This window comes from Lytechinus pictus, chromosome 5 (genome assembly GCF_037042905.1).
Source record: "Lytechinus pictus isolate F3 Inbred chromosome 5, Lp3.0, whole genome shotgun sequence".
NCBI classification, from domain to species: Eukaryota; Metazoa; Echinodermata; class Echinoidea; order Temnopleuroida; family Toxopneustidae; genus Lytechinus; species Lytechinus pictus.
In genome coordinates, this window is record NC_087249.1 from 614,505 (window position 1) to 632,570 (window position 18,066).

The 18,066-nt window shown below is 35.1% G+C and overlaps 1 protein-coding gene across 1 annotated transcript; it reads right to left on the bottom strand.

The window, feature by feature from the left end:
* LOC129261966 (protein dead ringer homolog) lies at positions 1-3,512 on the bottom strand. Its single transcript, XM_054899987.2, has 3 exons — positions 2,557-3,512; positions 788-1,636; positions 1-171 (listed from the first exon to the last, which is right to left on the bottom strand). Exons 1-3 carry the CDS (start codon positions 2,635-2,637, stop codon positions 16-18), a joined length of 1,086 nt encoding a protein of 361 aa, XP_054755962.2. The 5' UTR covers positions 2,638-3,512; the 3' UTR covers positions 1-15.
* Positions 3,513-18,066: the final 14,554 nt, after the last annotated feature.

Consider the following 18,066-nt stretch of genomic DNA (forward strand, 5'->3'; position numbering starts at 1 on the left):
ATTGACAAACAAGTATTATAAATAATTATATATTATAAATAATCGTATCAAGGGTTTTTTAAATGAAGATTGTTTACCAATAGCAAAAGGAGACTTACCTCTTTTCTGCATGTAACTGAAGAGATCATCTAAGAATTCTTTTCTCTTGGAATCACTCGAGAGTTCATAAAGCTGGATAATGTAAGATCAGACAAGTCGACCAATTCAAAGTAGAACTAAAAACACACTTTATTCCGAATGTCTATTTACGCTTTACCAATATTAGTATGCGGCTATGGTGTTTATAATTTGGATTAAATTTCAAATCAAACATGTTTCTGTTTTGCATAAAAACCTGGTGATATTATACTTTAATAAGAACTGTGTTAGTACATGTATTACAATCAAATGGAGGAGATATCATATCTCTCTTTACCTTTGTCTACTACATAGAAGTGTTATATGTTACATTCATTCATTTAATTAGACGGTACACGAATGAAAACAATTGATCCGGTGACATCACTTGGTCTCTTCTTGTGTTTCATTGTAATTGGCTTAAAAAAAGATTGTCCATTAATTGATAGCATAGTGATTCTTTAAACATTCATATATCGTGGCATGCATTTTTTAGACATGTTTATCAGATGCTTTAAGTTTGAGTAAAATTCATGTTTAGGTTAGTTTGTATTTTGCCTCAATAACAAAAGAATATTCCCATTGAGTCTAGAACAAAATTGTTTAATAATCATGATTTGCATGAACTTATTTAAAGAAATTGATCATCAGAACGCTTATGAAACCTCACCTGTTTGAACTGCTCTTCAAAAGACCATTCCGTCTGAGGTTTCTCTCCATCTCTATCCTCAAGACTAGACGTCATCTTCATCTCGTCTTTCAATCCAACATCCATCTCCATTTTACTCAGACCATCTTCTTTCTTTATAAGAGGGTGAGATGCTTTCATGTAGGAGTGTGGTAGATCGGGACTTCCACCATGAGCAGCTCGATGAGACAGGTACGGATCATGTTCGTTGCTATGGATACTACCATTGGTGAGGGGTGGAGAATGGGTGTTGGTGTCCTCCAGGCGGGTAGAAACATATCGACGGTTCTTATCAATCATCTCCTTGAGATGAGTGTTGGCTCGCATCATATTCAGATCGATATGGGCGTGGCTGGTATCACGTCTACCAATCGGATCATCAGCCCTCATCTCATCCTCTGATGGTCCGTCATCTTCGCCCTCCCTTACCTCCTCCTCCTCCTCCTCCTCACCAACCTCTTCATCTTGCTCTTCCCTCATCATCCGTCTCCTCTGTTCTTCAAGGATCAATCTTCTTTCCTCATCTTCTTCCTCCATCAGCTGTCTTCTTTGTTCTTCAACCATCCTCCTTCGTTGTTCTTCCACTATCCTCCTCTGTTCCTCAATGATTCTCCTCTGTTCTTCCATCACTCTCCTTCTCTCCATCTCTTCGTCCTCTGCAGTACCAGTCCTCTCATCCTTCCCTCTTTCTTCTTCCTGATCACTGGTGGTATCTACACTCATCCTTCTTACTTTCCCCTGGTATTCATTCTCGTCTTGTCCATTTTGATGAATATATTTTTCAAGCATCTCTCTTCGTGACATCTCAAACATCGCAAGATGCCTGGGAGACTATATTAACAAGAAAATAAAAAGATCATACAAATGGAGATTTGATGGCACAGAGATGGTATAGAACAAGCGATAAAGAACAATTTACCTCCATCGTAAACATCCGAAAACAAACATTTCTCAAATCGTACTTACAAATCATATCTTTTATAGCCTTTCATCTAAAAAAAAAACTTTACCTGTAATTAAGGAGATTTCATGTACATTTGCACACTGTAAAATCATCCGGTGAGTGTTTGTGTACGTGTTCATATCTCACATACTGCGCTGGTTAAAAATATAATAAAGCTTGTTAATTGAATTTATAATTTGACATGTACACAACCCCATGTTTGGCCAGTTATTTTCCAACTTGTTTCAAGATGAAACAACGTCAGTTCGGCCTTCGGAAGGCGATTTTTTTTCAATGTAAATATGAGACATACTAGTAGTATTTTCTTTACGTCATCGCCTTGGATGATGAAATTGTAAAGTTCAACTATCATGGCTAACTCTTATTAAGTGAATAAAATAAACGCAATCGCAAAACAAACAATATTTGGCTATACTTTAGAAATACAAGGTAAATGATCGATTCCAAAATTTATTTGTGAAAGTAAAAGAACCAGAATTATGTAAAGAAAGAGATTGTAACGAAACATCCCCCCCCCCCAACAAAAAAAAGGAAAATAACTTGATTCGAACATAAACAGATATTGGCTGTGACCATTGCAAAATGAAAATGAAATATAAGAAATTTAACCCCCAACAAAATGTCAAGGAATTAAAATATATGTTTTTTATGACACCGTGCATAATTAAAAAAGAAATGAATGGAATATCCCTATTCGATACATGACCAAAAAACAATTCGTAATGTGAAAAATCATCATTCTTATTAGTTGTATAGCCGACTACAAGGCCAAAAAAAAGAAACTTACCATATGTTTGGTGGTTGCCGCAAGAAGCGATTCCATTTCCTCGTGTTGGTGAAAAAAGAAATGTGATTTGGTGTGATACATGTAAAGGCTACAGACATTCGTTTGCCTCAACCCCTTAACTGACCGCGCGGTGGTTAACCCGAAAACTGAAGGATCGCTTAAGTCAGTGATACAAAGTCAAGTTATCCACCGAGTTCTAATTTGTTCTATTAACTTGGCCAGGTGACTCTCATCACAAAACTTTACACCCCATGAGCGAATGACATGATTGGACAATCGGAGACCAATGAAGTGAGTTTTGTTTGAGAGATTCTATCCAACTGTTTCGATGACTCTGTCCAGTGGTCTCACGCTAATTTGATAAGGTGTGCAATAGTAAATGCTCTTGAACAATAAATCTAACTCGCACCGGTGCGACCTGTTCTCCGTCTTTGATACGCTCATACCGTGCCGATATTCATTGGATACCGTGGGCTATCAAAAGTTATAGCACAGGTGGTAGCAACCAATCAACGCTCACACACTGAGCTATGCACCAGTGCGCATGCGCGATATCAGCATCAACGTCAAAAAGTGCATTCGGAACGATTGAACCTTTCTTGTTTCTCTTTCTCTCTCCCGATCACACACTCCAAAATATTAATGCAATATCCGAGTGCAATTATAATATTCTTGTGAAGTTCAAATCAAGGCTATAGTCGCGGAATCTTTCAATTTTATCAAATTGTTGAAGCTAACACAAAAAGGGACAGTATCATAAGGCCTCATTGCGTTTTGCGGCGGAAGTTTTATTAAGCAAAATTTAGTTACCAGAGGAAGTAGTATTATTCCTTGGGCATGCTCTTTTTTGTTTGTTTGTAAATTCTGTTCTGTTTTGGGTCATGAAAGGGTCGGTTTATTTCTCACTTCCGTGGATGGACACTCAATGAACACACCCTTGAAATAAAAGACTAATGTGAAACTTATTGACCGGTCCCGAGTTGTTTACTACTACAGGGATGAATGATTATTGATTGAACGATCTGCCTCCCCTAATAATCTAACATGTTTGCTATTCAATGTAGTCATGTACTACTGACCGGTGACCGCATTACATGTTTAATACGAAATAATCGTTATATGGCGTCCAGTCAGACAAAGGCAAGAGATGTATATAAATATCTTTATCCTATACCTCATGTTGTCATTGCATTAAACATGGTGAAAATGTGTATACCATGTATACAGCACAGTTATTTTGAAGAACGAAAGAGGATACATGCATAAGATAATGAATGCTACAAATCGTAAAGCAATGTATTAGAATAATATAATCACTCATGCATAATTTTCAAGTCAGTAAAACAAAATGCTACATTAGTATATTACAGAGAGCTGGCATGAGATACGCACACAGGAGCGCTATGCATGATTATTGTCTCTCTATCTGTTTGGCGTATTGGTTTCTCTATGACAGATTTGCACGGATTGACAGATAAACAGTCTTTGGGTGGGCAAATTTATCAATCGGGAAAAGTTTTTAAAAGGAATATAATAGATAAAATTCACACGTGAAACTTGAATCATCATTGTAATGATGATTGCAATTCGTCTTTAGAACCATCGGACCTTTCACACGGAAAATTCGTACCGTAATGGACAAGTCCACCACAACAAAAAGTTGATTTGAATAAAAAGAGAAAAACCCAACCAGCATAACACTGAAATTTCATCAAAATCGGATGTAAAATAAGAAAGTTATGACACTTTAAAGTTTTGCATAGTTTCACAAAACAGTTGTATGCACGGTATGCAAATGAGGAGACTGATGACGTCATCCACTCACTATTTCTTTTGTATTTCATTATATGAAATATTCTAATTTTCTTCTCACTGTCAAGTGAAACAACAATGAATTCCTCAATGAACATGTGGAATTAGTATTGTTTAAGACTATATTATTCAGTCAAGTTGGTCCTTATTGTCAAATCCATAAAAAAATGAAATATTGTATAATTCAAACAATAAAAAAAAAAAAATAGTGAGTGAGGGACATCATCGACTGTGTCATTTTAGTTGTACATATCTCTGTTTTGTGAAAAATGAGCAAAACTTAAAATATCATAATTTTCTTATTTTACACCCGACTTTGATGAAATTTGATTTTTCTCTATTTATTCAAATCAACATTTTTTATGGGATGGACTTGACCTTTAATTGGAATTCCCCCCCCCCCCCCCCCTGAGTAGAATTTGAATTCGTGATTGTGATTAGCGTTCGTGATTCTTGTTTGGTTTCACACGTGCTAAAAAGTCGTTATTAGCCTTATTTTTCATTGAAATCATTATTCAAATTAAAAAAAATTACCATGTGAAAGGGGGCAGAATGTGTCATGTCCGTAAGGTATATGCTCTACAAATATTATTGTTGGATTAATTCATTGTTTACCAAGAATTAAATGTTAATTGTATATCTGATAAAGTCAGCAAGGACTGTTTGTTTTGAAACATCATGTTTATGACGCGCAGTTTGACCAGATTCATTGAGATTAAAATTCGAAGAAAATTGAAAAATGGCCCCGTTTTCTTGAATAATATTTGCATTAATATGAATATTGTTATTACAATGGTAATTTATTCCGATGAGCATAATTATGTTTGCTTGATTTGCATCTCGTATTAATTTGAAATCGTCCCGCAATCTTCTTAAACGAAAATGATTTAATTAAGACTTGTACACCAGAGGGCTTATTGCAGGAGGACTTACGAAACAATTGGAAGTAAGAAATAGATTGTATCTGTCTTCCACAGTGAACATGATAAAAAGCGGGAAAGAAGCTTTATAAACACTTAAATTGTTTGCTCCCACCAAACTTCTCATTCATTCCTACTGAAGAACATCAAGACCACTGATGGATTTGTTCGGCTTTTATTCCTGTCAAGCTTTCGATGTTGTTTGATGACCGCGAAAATCCCCTATCCTATATCTTCTTCCCGTCAACCATTATCACCTGTCTTAATCCCTTTCCCCCTTCATAATCCCCATCTCACCGCAAAATAAGACCAAAAGAATACAAGTTTTACCCCTCGACATTGAAATTGGGAATAAAAGGAGAAGGATTAATGCCCGTTGAAGATCCCTCTAACGGATGATCAACGGAATTCAGTTATATAGATAATTATTATTTTACCTCCTTTACCAGAGAATAGAAAGTGAGGGATCTCTAAACCACACCTGAACTAATTAAAACCTATTCATCTTGATTATCTAAATTGACAGGTCATTCAAAACCAATATCCTTAATCCATCGCCATGTTTTGGGGGTCAAAAGTTTAAAGTTAATTATCATGTCTCGGAAATAGATTTCTTGCATTAAATTTTGCTCGAGTAATAACGTGATTTTTTTTATGAACAATTAGTTGACATTGTTGAAACTAGCAGTGCGTGTGTTTTAACATTTGTCACAGGTCAAGATATTGATGTATTATACCTTTCTGGTCAAATCATCCGTTTACTGAAGTTTTCAAATTACAGGTGTCACCCCCCCCCCCCTCACATAAAGCATTTATAAGAATATATACCTATACATTCATATCAGCAAGTACGATGAGGTACATTATAAATACCTTATCAAGGATTGGTTTTACCACAAGGTAGTCCCGATGTGAGTACTCGGAAACGGTTATTTATGCCATCCGACTCATTTTCTATTTAGTGAATTATTTATGTATCTATTTATTAATACATTCGAAACATTCATTCATTTATTTGTTTATAATAAAATAATAGATTTGTATAGCGCACTTTCCATCTTGATTAGATGCTTAAGGCGCTTCAGAGCAGAACAACTAAAACTATTTACATATAATACATGTCTGAGCAATTACTGTACCTTTTCTCTATCCATTTATCTATATGTTTTCTATTCAATATATTTATTTATTCATTCATTCAAATGTTTATTTATTTATTCAAGTACTTATTCATTTATTTGTTTGATACTGCATTTCCATCTGCTTGCTTTTCTATTCACTCATTTATTTCATTAACTTATTTCTTCATACACTTATTGTTACATTTTCTATTGCCCTATTTCATTTGTGACTAAAATATAATGTTGAAATAAGGGCCCCAGGCCAAACTACATCAATAGGCATATACTGGGTTTTATATTCGTTGTAAACAAGACTAGTGAACAAACATCTCGTAATTATTTTGACTGGCAGTTTTTCCAAAGGTTCAAAAGTTTTATGGATAGTTTAATGGTGGTGGTGTAACGTAATTATCAATCGTAAACATGATGAGTTATAATATCAGTGAATATCATAATCTTTGTTTTATATAATCCCCCACTCTTCTCAAGTGTGTCAAGTACGAAATAAAATCTAGACATAAAGTAAATTTGCACTTTGTGAGGAATAATAACATGAATTTTTCATTTCAAAATGTCTTAAATACCGGTAAAGAACGAGAAAACAAAATAATGTAAACCCTTTGCATTTAGCTCACGTATATTCTTGTTAACCTTTATTTACCAGGTTAAGAAGCAAAGTAAAACAGTTTGGCGGGTCTTGGCCAAAAATTTTAAGTTTGCATCCTATAAATACAACACTGGTAGCATATAGGGTTGAAATCGTTCACCAAAGTTAGAAAGGTGCAAAATATACGTTATTGTTCCCTTTTACATTCTTGAATGTGCAACTTCGCACATAGGGTGCATGAATATGGCGTTATAAAAGATGCAAATTTACTTTCCCAGACGAGTTCAATTCTACATAGCTAACTGTAAATAACATTTAGGCATGTCAGGGCACAATATTTTAACAAGAAGAAGTCCCAAATTCCAAGTGTGTATGCCCAATTTCAATGAAGGTGAAGGTATTAAGTTAAGCTTCCATAAATAACTGGCTATGGCGATGCCATGAAAATAAAACTGATATACAAGCCATCACTGGAAATTGCCAAATGTGAGTAATTTATGTTGGCCTGCTTCATAACGAAAATATAACACTGTGAATATGATTACAATAAGTCACATATTTAACCATTATTTTATATTCATTTATTTTAATGTAAGATAATTAGCAGTGGATCCATGCTTGAATAAAAGCATTTACAAAAGGGTTTTACCCTCTTGTTTGAACGCCGGCTAACTTACTGTTTGCATTCGTGAAATGTGCAAAAACAAATTGGCTTTTCTTTTATAAATCATAAATAGAAAAAATAAATTTGAGTATCAAAATACTCCACTCTCATTTTACATGTTAAAACTCAAATACTGCCGAGGTCTTAACATTTTTAATGAGATTGTGACGTCACTCCTATATATTCTGAATTCCTCATTATTACGATCAGATCAGACATTATATCCTTGCTTCTTGGTTCCTTTTATGCACAAAAGATTTAAACTCGAAAAAGGATTGAGAAACCTCATTAGTGCTATAAGTGGATTTTCCCCTCCGTATCAAACTTTTATCTTCAAGATTAAATGAAAAGTGCGTTTAAACGAAATCCCTGTATCGTGTTTAAACAAGGATATATAGCTTTTCAATTCAGTGGCATCGATGATTAAATAGAGATAGAATGATATAAGTGGCCCGTCAAGATATACATAAAGTTGGTTGCCATGGAGACAATGTCAGGGTGTGCTCCTGGCGATGGGGGAAGGGAGAGTATAACCTCATAAAAGTGTCAATGGTTATCAGTTACACATGTACTAATGTTTGTTATTTCATTTTTATTTTGCATAAAACGAGTGCTTTTTGGAGATTTAGACCTAAAAACGGCGCATTCTATATTAACTTTTTGTAATCATGAAAATCACTGGTGTATTCCTATAGAAATGATGCGAGCGCGAAGCGCGAGCTGAAAACTTTCGATAATCCAATCTGAAAACCGGAAATTTTAATCACGGTTTTGAATATAGAACGAGCTGTGTATCTCAATAAACGAAGTAATGCGAATTTAAGATCGAGTTGATCAAGTTAAAAACGGTTTAAAATGTAGGACCACTTAGAAGAGGATTATTTTTGTTGTTACTATAAATGATGTAAATGTGAACCGCAAGCTGAATCTTGGTGGGAGATTTAGATCTCACAACGGGACATCCGAAGCACAGAAAGGCGACCACTCGCCCCCCCCCCCTCTCTCTTAATCTCTCTATAAAATTATATTGCTTAAACTCCAATTCAGATAATCTTTCAGATAATCTTTGCACCATACATGTATAAATACACACACATACATATATATATATATATATATATATATATATATATATATATATATATATATATATATATATATATATATATATATATAAATAATTTATTGGTTGGATTGCTTAACTAAGCTAGTCGTACAGACTGTTTCACCCTAAGGCTCATCAGCGACTGATTAGTATGAAGAACACAATTTTGGGACAGAATAAAGTATACAGAGCATGTGCATTAGGGTATAACATTGGGTTGACAGAGATGAAAGGGGTTACTGAAGGGGTACATGTGTATTGTTTATTACATCAGGGGTACTTAGGGGTCATTACTACATGGTTACATGTGAGGGGGGGGGCTATCCATATCCAGCAAGGAGGAACTTTTTCTTATGTCTACAGGTAGATATGAGTTCAGTTCGAGAGTTCAAATTGTTGTTTCTGTTTGCTGTGATGATGAAGTATTTCTCCCATAGGCAGAGGTTGCAGCGTTTTGTGAGTGGAGAGTAGGGTTGTGCATGGCGTACGATTCTCCAGGTTATCTTGTGGGGTGTGCCCTCATCTTTCAGTTTCCAGATATGCTTACTGAGCTCGGTGCTGTGCCTCTTCTCTTTATCTTTAAATGACGCTTTGTGAGATGCATGTCTGGTTTTGAATGTGGTGGCGGTCAGTCCGATGTAGGATTTTTCGTCGTGGGGGGTGGTAACTTTGGCTTCGGAGATCACGTTTTTTGTTGTGCATTTTCCTGGTAGAGGGCAGTCTTCTGTTTTCCGGCAGAATATATATATATATTGGCGAAGAAGCTCAAAAAGCATTGAAGCTAGAGACGTAGCCTGGATTTCTTCAACTTTTATTAGTTAAAGCTTTCGGCCATATCTATATCTATATATATATAGATATATATATATATATTTATTATATATATTATATGTATTATATGTTATATATATATATATATATATATATATATATATATATATATGTATATATATATGCATTCCTTTTTGTGACTAGACCCGAAGTCAGCCTCCAAAGGAAGAATATTATATATATATATATATATATATATATATATATATATATATATATATATATATATATATATAATATTCTTCCTTTGGAGGCTGACTTCGGGTCTAGTCACAAAAAGGAATGACTATTAAAATTATAATTTCACAACCTACCCCAGCACGACCAAAGAGGGCGTGTGTGAGGATTTTTGAGCGAGTGGCAGGTTGCGGAGACACCATTTTGCTTTTCACACTGCACTTATTTTCCTTAACCCTAAAAATTGTTGGGCTATGGGGAATCGGGTTTTAGACCCACCAATTTCCCGGGGTTAAGCTTAGCCCAATTCGTTTTCACAATACGTTTTAGCAAAGTGGGCTAGCTCGGTAAATAGGACTGTACTATCTGGCCCTGCAAACATGGCAAAAAGCAGGATTAGTCGGCTTATTGTGGTGCTAGCACCACAATTGCAGAGCTAATAGATGCAATGTGAAACAAAACTGGGCTAAGGAAAAGTGGGGCTAAGCACTAGCCAATCACAGAAGTCAAATTTGCACATTAATCACGCTCTGTGTGGCAAAATCGTCAATATTCATGAGCTGTGCAATAGTCCGGAATCAAGGCGTTGACCCCGGCTAAGCAAATAGTATGGGGTTAAGAAAGCCAGTGTGAAAGCAAAAAAAAGATAGTATGGTGTTAAGGATAGTCCGGGGTTAAGAAAATGCAGTGTGAACAGCATATATGTTGCAAACATCACTCTAATATGCAACGGAGCACAGTGCACGGGCCAGAATGAGCTCAAAGTGCACACAAATTATAATCCGCGTTATACTACAAACTTGTCGGGTAAATTTGGGCGTAGAATCGACTAGACATAACTTCAAGCCCATTTGACGTCACTAAGCTTGATACTAAAATTTGATTGGCTACTTAAAACCTATCTGTGAAGTGGCGAATAACACCGAACGATTATGGACTGTTTAAAATTTGTGTTAAGTGTTACTTTAAGATTGACCGGACAGAACCTTGGTTTATGCTTCTTACATGTCTAAACAGTGTTATGAAATTCTGAAAATAATGATTATGCCATCAAACATGTCAAAAGAATCATTAAATGAAAGAAAACATACTTCAAAATCTAAAAATATTAACCGGATTTTATCAAACTGTGTAGACTGGGGTCGAAACGCAGATAGTAATCACTCAGGAGAGATTTATGACTGAACTGATTCTACAAGTCATTTATCTTTTGAAGAGGGGTGGTCGACCAGCCCTTGTAATGGGCTATCAACCTTAATTTTGTATACATTATGCATGGAACTTCATGTAATTTTCATGAAAACAACGGGGAATCGATCATGCCGTGAAAAATATGAATGGCAATGTACGCCCCCACACGGTGCGTTACAATGACTGCGCAGTTAAAAGGGGTAGTCTGGGCTGAAAATATTTATATCTAAATAAATAGAGTGAAATTCACAGAGCAAAATGCTGAAAATTTAATCAAAATCGGATAACAAATAATGAAGTTATTGAATTTTAAACTTTATTAATATCTTGCGAAAACAGTTACATGCACATCGTCATGAATATTCATTAGTTGGGCTGATGATGTCACATCCCCACTTTACCCTTTCTTATGTTATTACATTAAATCATAAATATTTCATTTTTTCATACATGTATAAATAATGTGTCTCCATTATGATGAAATAAGTTGCGGCAATAAATGACTAATGCATTTAAACAGTTTTTAATCCAATTGTTTTAGTTCTTGGGAGAAAATTTTTGAATGAACCTAATTTCATATAATAAAATACAAAAGAACAAGTGGGATATGACATCATCAGCCCACCTAATGAATATTCATAAAGACATGCCTAAAACTGTTTCGCCGGAATAATGTAAACCTTATAAATTCAATAACCTTGTTATTTGTTATCCGATTTTGATCAAATTTTCAGTATCTTTCTTTGTGAATTTTACTCCGTTTATTAAGTTGAGATATAAATATCTCCAGCCTGGACCATCCCTTTAAAATGACCGTTTTTTTCGGGTGATGTGTCAAGTAAAAATGGCTATAACATAAAAAGTTGCAGCTTAATCTATTATCAACTTGAAGCTTGGACATCAGAGAAGATAGTGGTGATAACATTTAGACAGAATTTTTTTAAGCAAATGTAAAAAAAAAAGTGGATAAACAGCCTATTTCGAGGTATACCACATGGAGGTGTTTTTTTAATCTGCTTTTAACCCTTTCACACGAAAAAGAAATATATCAGGATAATATGGAAGCTATTTCAGAGTCATACATGAAAAACCGTCAGTGAAATGACTTGTTTTTCAACTTGGTCATCACATACGCCATGTACTCGGAAACTCGCACAATGTCATATTTTACGATTTTAAGTAGAAAATTAACAACCTTAATGCACATTCCGGAATGAAATATTTTACATAATTATTCTTCAAAGTTGTCTTTCAACTGAGCATGACAAATATTAAAAATCTGAAATTGTCCAAAAGTACTTTTGTCGCACTTTGGTTTCGCCCCAGCCGTGGTCGGAGAGCGATTTCTAGTGCGGGACCGGGGGGGTGGGACATGTAGGTGACCATGCAAAATAAGCCAGCTATCAGATCGTCCAATTTCTACATGTTCATTGATAAAAAAAGATACCACCGCTTCTGTTAATAAAATTATATTGTCGGTATACTGTGCGTCCCACAAAAAAACAACACCAAGAATTATCGTTCATTTATCATAGCTCACATCAAGTACAAGAGACAAATAACATATATTTGTAAAGCTTTGAATCTCACTTTTACCTGATATGAGTCATAATTATGACTTCTTATTAACTCATGAGTGAGTAAAAACGATTTGAAGAAAGGTCTGAGTCACTTGGCGGTGGTATCTGAATTTCAAAAACAAAATCACTAGGCATGTCTTAAATGTTCATATTGCATGCGCTCTTTAATTTGATACCTCAATCTTCGAAAATGGTCAGGAGATAACGAAAAGATCTGTTTCTTTGAAATAAGGGTAGCATTTACATAATTTCTTTAAACGTATTTTCGTTGAATTCCTAGGCGTAGCTATGCACAGTTAAATGTAAAGTCTACCCCAGAAAAAAAATATTGATTTGAATAGATAAAGAAAAATCAAACTAGCATAACGCTGAAGATTTCATGAAAATCGGATGTAAAATAAGAAAGTTATGACGTTTTATAGTTTCGCTTAGTTATCACAAAACAGTGATATGCACAAATCAGTGACATGCAAATGAGACAGTCGATGATGTCCTTCACTCACTATTTCTTTTATTGTTTGAATTATACAATATTTTATTTTTACACATATGACAAAAAGGACCAACTTGACTGAACCATGCACTGTTAAACAATGCTAATTCCACAGGTTCAAGGAGGACTTAATCGTTGTTTCACTTGAAAATGATGAGAAAAACTAGAATACAGTGTTGTAGTCAAGGCACAAACCTCCAAGGCCAAGGCCAAGGCTTTGATACCCAAGGCCAAGGCTTCAATACCCAAGGCCGAGGCCAAGGCATGCAAACCCAAGGCCAAGGCCAAGGCCTGAAAACCTCAAGGCCAAGGCCAAGGCATTTTAAAGTTTCAATACATGTATATCATTGTATATGGAACAATGAGACAACAATGCTTAGGCGGCAGACATGACACACAGGGCAAAATGTATTAAAGGTGTGAGCGAGCGAAAATTTTGACCCTTGTACATGTAAAACAAAAATGATTTCATGATAGATTTAGACATTATTAAAATAATAATATAGTTACCTTTGTACATTTAATACATTATTTTTCTAGGCGATTTACATTGCAATAATTATCATTACCACGGTCATCTGATCCTGGTATTCCCATTATCAACTTATGTCTTTCTCCACTCCCTGGGACAGGGGAGGCAGAACGTTTTTTTTTTGGGGGGGGTGTCAAAGCCTAAAAATACACTTATAAGTCAAAATGAAAGCCTTTTTAAAGTGATTTCAAATTGGTAAGACAGATATTTTGATTTAGGCTTTACTTTTCTGCCAGAAAGCGTAGCGAGCGAGCGGTTTTGAAAAAAAAATCAATTCTGAAGTTGTAAAACTCGATTTTCGGTCAATTATGGCACTAATCACTGTTAAAAGGGCATCCTTGCGAGATGTTGCCAGCACGAACCACGAGCTCAAACTTCTAAACATTTCGTGTAATGAGAAATGAAAATTAAATATTCCGAGCTGTTTTTGTAATCATGAAAAAGATGTGCATCTTACTAAAGAATTAACGCGAACACGAAGCGCGAGCTGAAATTTTACTGACCAGAAAAGAAAGCTGTTCTGGACTGCATTTAGTGACTCATTAATAGGATACATTAAACTCACCAATCAAATAATGCGAGCGCAAAGCGCGAGCTCAAAAATTTGTGATATTCTAACCTAAAAACTGGACATTCTACGCATTTTTTTGTAAATGGGAACAGTACCTTACTTAACAATAATTTATGCGAGCGCGATCCAAAATTTGGTGATTTTTCAATCTAAAATGTATTATGTTTTACTATAAAAAAGGGTATTTCTTTTTTAAAAAGGGCATATTTGATTTGGAAAAAAGGGAAGTTTCGATTTTCGGAAAACGGGCATTTTTTCCTACAGGGAATTTTTCAGGAGGGGGGGGGGGGGGCAAGAGAGCACAAAGCGCAAGTTGAAATTTTCAAATGCTGACCTGAAAATGAGTCATTTTTAGGACTCTTGTCAGTATTCATGTTTTTTTTTCTGCTTACAACCAACATTAAATTTCGATTCTCTTTTCTTTTATCTTCTATTAATTTACCTCAAAAACCGGAATAAAGAATACAAAAAAAAATAAAGTTATATTCAAAAGGATATAAAATAAACGGGGCACACCCCACGCCATTAGTTGGGGGAGGTTAAATCATAATTATTTCTTAAAACAATAAAATAGAGTTTTCTATGAAACCACACTGACACAAACAAATATTTTGTTTGTTTCCTTGAAACTGTAGTGAAATGAAATTCACTGTCGAACCATATGATTAAAAATAAATAACCCTTTTTTTACTATGTTTTGTCAATCTGAGACACTATACCCCAAAAAAAATTTTTTTTTAATTAGATGTGCTGCATATCAACATATTAACTGATTTAGCAGTATATTCTGCCAAACCAGCCTCCCCCTTCTCCTCTCTATCTCTCTTCCCATTCCTCTGTCTTGCCTGTTGTGTTCAAGTTTACCCAATCTTTTTAGAATATCATTCAGACTTAAAACATTATTGTTGGTCAAAGATAATACAAGGAAAATCCTAATGGAATAGAAATCAACCTTGTTATCATTCTTTAGAGTTACATGTAGCTATTCTTAAAGTATGAAAATTGTTGTCAAAATTGCAGTCAGATCTGTGAGAATTATTCCTGTCATAAAATCACTATAATCTTCATCATTTTTATTATTATTGATTTTGCCATTATCATAATTTTTTAACAACATATTACCAATAGATAATGTTATTTTTCATCACTTCTGTTTTCTTTGTTACTTAATTATGTGATGATAATTCTTGATAATTAAAATTGATGGCACTGCTAAGTACACTTACTACTGCTGCTGCTACTGCTTCTGCTGACTGGTAGTATTGACCATTAGTGTCATTTGATATACAGAACAATTTAGACATTTGTAACTACTTACATAAAAACAAATGAAAGTACAAAATATAAAATGCCTTGAAAATGCCTTGAAATTTCAAGGCTCAAAATCCTCAAGGCCAAGGCCAAGGCCCTCTCAAGGCCAAGGCTTGAATGTTCAAGGCCAAGGCTTTGAAAAAGTAGGCCTTAAGGCGCCTTAAGGCCAAGGCCGAGCATCAAGGTACTACAACACTGCTAGAATATTTCATATAATTAAAAAAATAGTGTGTGGATGACGTCATCAGTTTCCTTATTTGCATACCGACCAGGATGTAGATATACCTGTTTTGTGAAATCAAGCAATACTTTATAAATAACTTTGCTATTTTTAAAAACATTTTCTGTGATTGAGGTATCAAATGAGAGCAGGTAATAAACTTTTTCGACGAACAATTTTAGTTTTGAAACTCAGATACCGCCCGCCAAGCCACATATTTTTGTCAAACTGTTTTTGATCACTCATATTACGTGAATGGGAAGTCGTGTAAGTCATACCAGATGAAAGAAGAGACCCTAAGCTTTACAATTACATTTTGTCTAGTGTCAGGTATTTTGTGAATTGCTATGATAAATCATGTACAATTATCGGTTTCGCTCTTTGTGGGACAAACTAATGATAATAATAATCATCATCATAATATAAAAAAAATGGATAGATCCATTTCAAAGTAACTTGCATTGAATATTGATGAGAAAACAATTAGTAGAGGTTTCCATTAGACAATAATGTAATTTAACGCTTTGTCTGTTCCAGTGGAATTACGTATAAAGGCCTGCTTGCCATATATGTCGTCGGTTTGTCTGCTCTCTAGATGGATAAACTTTATACCGCCCTCTTTTGTTAAATACATTGTATGTTAACAAATAAAGCCAATGCAGTCGTTCTTTTGTCAAATCCATTGATAGATCATTAGCTCTAAATAACGGTGAAAATTATGATACTTTATAAAGATATATTTCGGATGATGACTGCATTAACGATTACTTTAACATGAATGAAATGAATAATGTTTCAAAAGCTCTGAAAAATTCCTCGCCAGGTAAAGATAACATGTCTGCGATTATATATAAATATGTATTTCTACTTTCCTTTATGATGTTAGATCAATAAAAAAAATTGCCCCAAAAGGCACTTGATGTCATTTTAGAGCTGTACAATGACATTCTTAAAACGTATTGTTTTCCTTGTAGGGGTATGAAGTTGCCCAGATACCAATTTTGAAGACTGGAAAGGATCCCACTTTAGCATGTTCAGTGAATCAGTGTAATCAGACACATCACCTTCGTTATTATCAACCCTGTTTAAATGTCCAAGTTTCAAGAACTAGGTCTATATACTTTTTAAGTTATGATGATAATTTTTAAAAAATTAAAAAAACTTAACATTGGTTAAGATTTCAATGTTGACGACGCCGCCGCCGCCGCCGTCGAAAAAAGCGGCACCTATAGTCTCGCTCTGCCATGCAGTCGAGACAACAAGAATTTTAAGCATTGGTGTATTATGTTTTGCTTATTGAATTTCCAAAAGTCAAAAGATATTACAATAAATTGGAGACATAGAAAAAAAAGTTATACATTTTCATCTGCTTCAGTTTTGGGACAGATTCGTTGGAAAGAATTAATATTTCGAGGGAACGAAATATTGATTTCGTTGGAACGAAATAATATTTCGAGGGAACGAAAATCCACGGAGAATTTTTGCTCTTTCATGTCACCTGGTGGTCTCCGTAAAACATAACACAGGCGAGGAGGATATTTTGAACTTACAAAATGGCTCTTGGTAGGAAAATGAACGCATAGCCGATTACATGGCAACCAGTTGGTCATTAATAGAAATCATGATTATTCTTATCATTAATATTGTTACTACTTGTACTACTTCCAGCATCACCATGATCACCTTGGCGTAACCATGGTAACCAGCCTGACTATTCATCATCATCATTGACATCGTCACAATTTAAAGTATACTGGGGTGGGGGCTCCCCCCCCCCCCCCCCCACCCAAGGGTGTATGCTGGTTTGACTTTGAGCATGGGGGTGCACATCCTGGGGAGCTGGAACTAAAGCTGCACCCCCCCCCCCCTGCCCTTGCCACCTCCAGTATTTTCATGCAGCAAAATAGCCCGGTTCAGCAAGAGATAAAGGACTTGTATTTAAAGGGAAGTTCTAAACATAGGTGTGCCAATTAATGTAGTAGGGAGATTTTATGGTATAGCGCCCTCTGTCATGTTTTTTTAACTGTTAGTCACTCCGGTCTCGGCATGAGTAATGATTACAAGAATATTATAAAGTACAAAATATATTTGAAGACAAGAGGTAACGCTCAAAGAGGGACCGCTGCTCACACATCCATTAGGAGAATGAAACCCTTGAAACCAGCTGAATCCATATCAAAGAGAAAAATCAAAGAAACATATTGTTGAAAGTTTGAGGAAGATTGAATGAATAATAAGAAAGTTATGAGCATTTGAATATTGAGATCACTAATACCATGTAGTTCCTCCCATTGGCAATGCGACCAAGATCTGTGATGTCACACACGTACAACTCCCTCATTACTTTAATACTTATTTCACTTATATTCTCACTT

What these genes read in the sequence shown, in the direction of transcription:
- LOC129261966 (XM_054899987.2), bottom strand. Translation starts at nt 2,637, where the DNA reads ATGTATCACACCAAATCACATTTCTTTTTTCACCAACACGAGGAAATG. An exon ending in CGGCAACCACCAAACATATG is followed by an intron (nt 1,637 to 2,556) that starts GTAAGTTTCTTT and finishes TTGTTAATATAG; the next exon opens with TCTCCCAGGCATCTTGCGAT. An exon ending in TTGAAGAGCAGTTCAAACAG is followed by an intron (nt 172 to 787) that starts GTGAGGTTTCAT and finishes TACATTATCCAG; the next exon opens with CTTTATGAACTCTCGAGTGA.